The 7145-nt window shown below is 35.7% G+C and overlaps 1 protein-coding gene across 1 annotated transcript; it reads right to left on the bottom strand.

Moving 5' to 3' along the window:
- On the bottom strand, window positions 1-3476 carry LOC136798204 (zinc metalloproteinase nas-15-like). Its single transcript, XM_067054782.1, has 5 exons — window positions 3358-3476; window positions 2782-2956; window positions 1970-2014; window positions 820-1041; window positions 1-141 (listed from the first exon to the last, which is right to left on the bottom strand). Exons 2-5 carry the CDS (start codon window positions 2930-2932, stop codon window positions 23-25), a joined length of 537 nt encoding a protein of 178 aa, XP_066910883.1. The 5' UTR covers window positions 2933-2956; window positions 3358-3476; the 3' UTR covers window positions 1-22.
- Between the last annotated feature and the right edge of the window lie 3669 nt (window positions 3477-7145).

Raw genomic sequence — 7145 nt, 5'->3', positions numbered from 1 at the left:
TATTTTTTCAATTTGGAGTCTTTTAACAAAAGTTACAATAACGTTTGCAGCTACGTTTCATGTAATTTCTCCATGCAGAACTGGAACTGTTGCATTGGTGTCGTCCCAATTTGTGACAATCAACCACCCGATCGTAACAATCTGAAAGTTTAAGATATACATCATTGGAAAATGAATATATTTACTTTATTAGTTCTCAACTTCAGTTGAGCTAGAATCTGTATGTCTGTCCGAAAACTTTGGGGCAGGCTGGAGACTTCAAAAATGGTCGGATTTGGCTGAAATTCAGCACACTTGTTCATTGGGTGAATATCTGGGGGCGCTTTTACACTTTTGCAAAAATTATATTTTTATATTTTTCAAATTTTATATTTTTCATGAGTTTTAACTCCAAAACGAGGCTGAAACTTTGAAAAGTAGACTTGCGACTTCAAAAATGATTGGGTATCGGCTGAAATTTGGCCCACTTGTTCATTGGGTGAAAATCTGAGGGTTTTTTTTTATTTTTTCATCTTTGATTTTTTGGGACCTGGTGACAAGTTTTTCATCAAAACTCATTTGGTTTTTTATTGGACTTTAGCTTATCAGTTTTACAATTAGTCCTACAAATGATTAAAAAATGCTAAAGTTGAGCCCATTTTTATTCATATACTCAAAGTTTGAAAGTAGGTCAAAAAAGTTTCTTTAGAAACGGTGAGTTTAAAAAAAACTATGCCTGAAGTAGATTACACTAGTATAGTACGGGGCCAGAGTACAGTACCTTAGATTAGTTTAAAGTATGTCAAACTAAATAACAAGAGAGCTAAAGAGAACCCTTACTTCCAGGGCGTGGTGTGTCTGGTTTTGGTGTCCATGGTTTGGGCGTGTTTGGGCGTGGGGTATTAGGTCCGGGGGTCCATGGTTTGGGCGTATTTGGTCCTCCAGTAACTTTACAGAATCCACAACTCTTTCTACAATGTTTTCGAAGGTAAGTTTGCCAAGAACTTGACTGACAATTTCCTTCGTGGACTTGTGAAGCACAACCTCTCAAATCGTGACAATCTGTATTGTAAAAGATTTAAGAGCTAAGATTATTCCACGAGACTTTGTCACATCTACTTTGTCTTCAATACGAGCTTTAAAATTCAAAAGAACACCTTAAAACCAGAAATGTCATTGCATGAACTAAACATTACTCTAGTTTAGACGACCCCACTTTTCACCCTGCCAATTCTAATTGTGAATTAAAGTGGGCAAAAGATTGGCTGTCTAAAGTCAATGCATTGCCCTCTTTTGACGTCAATGCAATGTTTTCTTTCAACCTTTTTGAAGCAAAGAATTAAACTGCCCACAATTAGAATAGGCAGGGCAGAGAGTCGGCCGTCAAAACTAGAGCTAAGAAGCAGTAGATAACATGTTCTTAAAGGTTTTGTTTGGATTGAAATGTCTGATGTTGCTGATGTAGTAAAAACAAGTGCGACAAGATTAGAATAGGGTTTTTTTTAAATGAAAATACATTGAATAAAAAAACATTCCCCGCAAACGAAGAAACTTTTACTGATACTCTTTCAATAGTTTTTATGTTTATAATAAATAGACACGTTTTCTATCTTATAATCAAAACATTCGATTGCAAATTTGCTCGAAATCAACTTTGCTATTTTTTGTTTACAAAAGCAATAGAATGTGATGTCACATCTTGCAGGATATCGTTGCGTAAAAAAGTAGCTTTACTTTATCCGACTCAGCATGTAAAATAAGCTCCTTTTATTCTCGTAGAAAACCTTTAATAAGTTAACTTATATAAATGGGGGGCTAAATGGGAGGGGCTTAAAATCTGCATTCTCTGGCTTAATCTGAGGCTTGGATTATTCTTGATAAATTTTTAGAATTTTGGCGAACAATTGAGTCTCATGTTCATTTAAAACTGTTCTTATGGGATTGTTCTTATAAAAAAGCGTGTATTAGTTTGCATGCATGAGAAACGAACCTTTGGATGGTGGTGTGTAGGGTGGTAATCTTTCGTTGCTTTGTGCTAAAATAATGAAAATCATTTAATTTAAGAGAACTTCTATTGAATGTGTAGCCAACTTTAGTATTTAATATGGATTTTTCAGTGAAAAAAAATTTAGTAACCAACACGTATTTCCTATTAGCGGATTCATGTAAAAAAGTCACGAAAAACGTCGAGAAAGTCTCTGATTGGCTGAAATATTGCATATACAAGCATATTTTTTCAAAATGCCCAGAGTATGAGGTAATCTTTGCATGCCTCCGCCAATCAAAAGTTCGTTTACTCGACGTTTTTTCGTGACTTTCGCATGAATCTGCTAATAGGAAATATGTGTATTGAGCAGGGTGAAAAAGTTTAGAACTTACGATATCAACTTTGTTTTGGGAAGTTGCTGTTTTCGGTTTTTTGTTTTTGCTGAAACTCTCGTCAAATAAGTTCAAGAGAAAAGAATTTGGAAAGTGTTTTTTTTTTTCTCAACAAAGTCAATTTTCTCGACTGTAAGGTACTAACTTATTAGGTAGGTTTGGAAAACACCATAATGGCCGATGATAGATTATGATAGACTACCAAACTAGTCTGTTAATTATGTTAATTATGTCAGAAGGCGGGAACATAAAGACGGTTAGCGTCTGCTAGAATAGGAGCTGCGTAGGAGAACGAGCAAAAGTCGGTGAGAGGCTGCTGATTAACATTCAGCCTTTCCTAACTTCTACGCTCACTTTTCCCGCGTGATACTGTTCCAGCCCGACTGGCGTGCCAGTCTAAGATTATAACTGAAAAAAACTTACAACATCCGTAGAGTAAATTCAATTGTTTGATATCAATATCACTGAATCCCCGATCGCCTTGTCCAATACCGATCTCGTATTGCATGCTGGGATCTTTTGTCTGAATGGTCATTTTGCCGGGACCGAATGCGTCCCATGAGTAATGCATCATTGATCTGTAATCGTATGGAGTGCCCTGTTGACAAAAATTATTGAACATTTTGAAAGTGAAGTTTGTTTTGATTCCCGAGGGTTAGGTTAATATAGTTAAATGTATATTAGAAATATTTTTATGACTAGGTTGTTTGAATTATGGAAATTTCGAGAGTTACGTAGACTTGTTGAGATGGGTTTGTTATCTGAAGCTGCGAGAAACCATGTTAGAGTTAAGGATAGTTATTCGAGCTGAAGATGTTCGAGTTATGGGAGACTCTATACTGTAGAAAGGGCTTTCATAGTAAGTTGTTTCATTTTCAACATATTAGTCTTTTCACTCAGATGCTTAGTAAAGTAAGGTAATTGAGGTTTCAGGTGTTAAAAAAACTGATTCAATGTACAGTATTTTCACTTTCAAAATTATCTCCTGTATGAAATTACCTTTGAGTCAATTGTAGAGTATGATTGTTTCTTGAAATTATGTTCCGTTCCCCTGGCGACGTTGTGGAATAAAATGGTGACGTGGTTGTCTCTGTCAGGACGTGACTGCTCGTGGTGGAAACGTATGATAAAAGATTTGATTGGTTTATTTGTTAATTGGTAACAGTTTATTTTATTCCTAATCTGCTTTTAGGTTTTCTACAAATTATCAGACGATTTGAGACGGTATCATATGGTCTCGTGAGAGAGGCTTTCTCGTTATGCTTTACTTGGTACAGAAAGTACACGTTTTCTTTTAAGAAACTAGTTTTACCAAGCAGCCTCAATGTTTCTTAAGAAATCGGCCTTTTGTGCCTTAAATGTTTTTTACATGTTTTTAAACTTTTTCATATAATCAGCCCGTTTTTTCATGCAAAGAAAAAAAAAACATTTGTTTTGATTGAAAGGTTCTTTTTTTAAAAAACGAATTAAAAATGTTATTTTCTCATTCTCAGCCTCAGCATGTTTCTTAAATGTTTCTTAGTTTTTAGGCATTCTGAGTCTCGTGTTTCTTAAAAGTGTGTTTCTTAAAAAAAACGTTTATTGTAACGACAAGAAGATAAAGGGTTTAAAACATTTTGTTTTTATTTTTCATCTTTCTTTTAAGTTTTATCTGGTTCAAAAAAATATTTTTACAGAACATTACCAAATTAACCGAGGAAAAGAACATTCAACTTTGCACAGCATAGACTTAAGGATCAAACCCATATAAAAGTTTAAACTTTGTCTTGACTTTGGAATATGGAAATAAATCAAGAAGCTTTTGGTGAATATGGATAAAAAAACTTCAAAGTCAGACAAAGTTTTTACACATTATATTTTTGCTTTTCAAAAGCTTACAGTTTGGACGGAAATCCTAGTGAAAATTCTTAAATGACGTTTTTCTCCTACAAACGAAAAAGTTGAAACATTGATTGTACATGTATCTAACTTTATTTTTCCTGAAGATTTCTAGCCTGTGTGACAATTTCGTAAATTTTTACTTGCCTAAACTGTGACCGATTTCATGCATGATTGTTGATCTCCAATGACATCCTTTGGATAACGAAACCCTATTTCTGCCGCCGGTATAACCGACTGGTGACGAACAACTAAAATAGAAAGACAGAATTCATACGCAAATCGTGAATGTGATACAGTGTTTGCTGCATCGTCAAGACAAATCTGGGCCAAACTTTCTTAACTTTTTGTTGTATAAGCTATTCTTAGTATCAGCAACAACTATCTCCAGAGTGGATTTGATTTTAGCTCATTCGAAAGAAGAATGTATTTAAATATGGGGAGGGGATAGAGGATATAGCATTTTTTTGGAAATCTACCCCCGGACATCATTACTTTTTACCCCTGGACAGCAGGTCTAACCCCCCGAACAACATCAGTTGACCCCCTGAACATTCAAAATCAACCTCAAACAGAGCAATTTTACCCCCCGGATAAGGCAAATTTGTAGATTTTCCGCTATCCCCTGGACACTGTATCCTCCACCCCCATGTACGGACATTTTCTGGAAAAGCGCATTCGAAAGAAGAACGTACTTAAAAACTTGTTTGAGAGGGAGTAATCAAATCCTTCTATGGGTAAAAGACTAACGTCACAAGCAAAACCCCTTGGGACTCGGAATTTAATAAAATTCAAAGTCGCTAGAACCCAAAACTACTCGTACTACTCGAAAGCTCTCGAAAACGATATAGAGGACTTTTTAGTGGACATGGTCGATTTCTCAACGTCACTCGAGAAAAACAGCGTTGAAATGACGTTTTCTAAATGATTGGAGCACCATAAAGGGCGTAAAGGGCGTGAACTTAGAGGTAAAGAAAAACTTACCCTCCACCCATGTAAAAGCCGATGTAAGCTCGTTCATTTGATCGCCTCTTGAAGCGAATACAAGTATATTTGTGATATTGATCGATCGAATGTTGAAATTCACGCATGAATCACGGGCTATATTCAATGAGTAAAATGAAGAAAATAAGTATCTGGTGGCTGTCGGTGAAGTCGGGAAGGAGGAAGTCTATGGAATGATGGAATGATGAGGTAGAGCACCACACCTAATCTCAGTCTAAAAGTAACTTACAGGGGGGGGCCAAGCCTGGTCTCTTTTTTACGACCTAATCATTTTTAGTCTATTTAGTCCGGGAACCAAACCCAAAAAATGGCATTTTGCTTAACCCAAGATTCTACAGGATAAACTATAAATTTTTGGAATCCTCAACTATCCTAGTTTTGGAAATGGTCGGTCCCCAAAGCTAACTCCTGGTCAATTTTTCAAACTGGGCCCGAGTTTAGGGGGTACTTTTTACCCTTTTTAAGGATTTGTTAAGGAAAATGCCATCCCAGGGATAATATAATTTGCTGTATCTAGTCAATCAGTTGACCAATTGCTTTGAAACTTTGCAAAAAGTTTCAAGGTAGGCTGTTAATTATTTTCGGCAAAAAATTTTTGTGAAAAACTATTTTTATAGGTTTGCCTGGGGAAAAAAAGGGAAAATTTGGGTATTTTAACTAAATTTTGACCCTTTTTAAGTCTGGGACCTACCCAAACAACTTTTGATGAGACACAAACTAATTGTTATAATAGACTTTGATGCAATACATCAGAAAAAATTCAAACAGACAGTATTATTAGTATTATTTCAGGGCTGCAGGGGGTAAAATTGCCCATTTTTATGGGTTTTTACCTTATTTGAGCAATTTTCACCACTAATCTTTGTTAAAACGTCATCAAAAATAGTTTAACTTGATTTTCGTATTCTGAAAGATTACAATGCTGACTTAAAACTAACAAAACCAGGGTGCAAATGGACAAACCAGGGGGTAAAAATGGCCATTTTAGGCGATTTTTATCGTTTTTGGACCTATTTCTACCATAAAGCGGTTTTATGGTGTACCAATTTTATTTCTGACCACTGAAACAAGGATCATTTTGTAGTAGGAGCAATGGGAAAGTTATTGGTGGTTTTCATTGTCTGTAATCAGGGTCACTGTGGGCAAATCAGGGGGTAAATACACCACTTCTTGGTAGTTGTTGCCTGAATTTGGATGTTTTTATTGTATGGTAGCCTCAAATTTATGAAATTTTGAGATGGAAACCAGTTATATACCCTTCAGTCATTTCTTAGTACTTTTGTTGACAACTACACAAAGTAATGACGGATTTAAAACTTAAGTTATGGCCAAATGATGACATTTATTTGACGTAATTTTGTCAGTTTTTGCTTTGAGATTCCACTATATTGCTATTCAGAGCTTCCCAAAATGGACCAAATATATTTTTCCCACCCCGCTGAATTTTCTGACTTAAAAACAAAAGAAAGTAATAAAAACATTGCTGCGCTGCGGTAAAGCTTCGACAACAACTCCCATTCACGAATTTTCCTTCGGCCTAGAGCTTATTTCTTAGATAGTGACTAAGTTTGTAAAATACAGTATAGCGTTATTAATTTCTTACCTAAATCAGAAGTCAATGAGTAAGGAACGACAGCATTTGGCCACAATTAGTTTCTGTTGCCAGTTGATGAGAAAGTGAAAGTTCCATCTTCGACCTCCTTCTGCTGGTCAGGATCTAAAATCATGTCTCCTTCGTAAAGACCTTCGTCTAAAATGATATGAAAGAATAGGAAGACCGTTGTTACAGTTGATAATTTAACAAGTCAATTGAAATTGATCAGTTACACGGAGACAGGATGCTCAAATCCAAAATTAGTGAAAAATCTACAAAGTTTGCCCTGTCCCGGGAATAAACTTGCTCT

This window comes from Clytia hemisphaerica, unplaced genomic scaffold, assembly GCF_902728285.1.
Source record: "Clytia hemisphaerica strain Z4C2 unplaced genomic scaffold, Clytia hemisphaerica genome assembly, whole genome shotgun sequence".
In the NCBI taxonomy this organism is placed as follows: Eukaryota; Metazoa; Cnidaria; class Hydrozoa; order Leptothecata; family Clytiidae; genus Clytia; species Clytia hemisphaerica.
This window is presented reverse-complemented; position numbering and strand designations above follow the sequence as displayed.

Coding starts and splice junctions, on each gene's coding strand:
- LOC136798204 (XM_067054782.1), bottom strand. CDS start 2,932: ATGATGCATTACTCATGGGACGCATTCGGTCCCGGCAAAATGACCATT. Junction 2,015..2,781: donor GAATTTACTCTACGGATGTT/GTAAGTTTTTTT, acceptor TCATTATTTTAG/CACAAAGCAACGAAAGATTA. Junction 142..819: donor AGACACACCACGCCCTGGAA/GTAAGGGTTCTC, acceptor TTAAACTTTCAG/ATTGTTACGATCGGGTGGTT.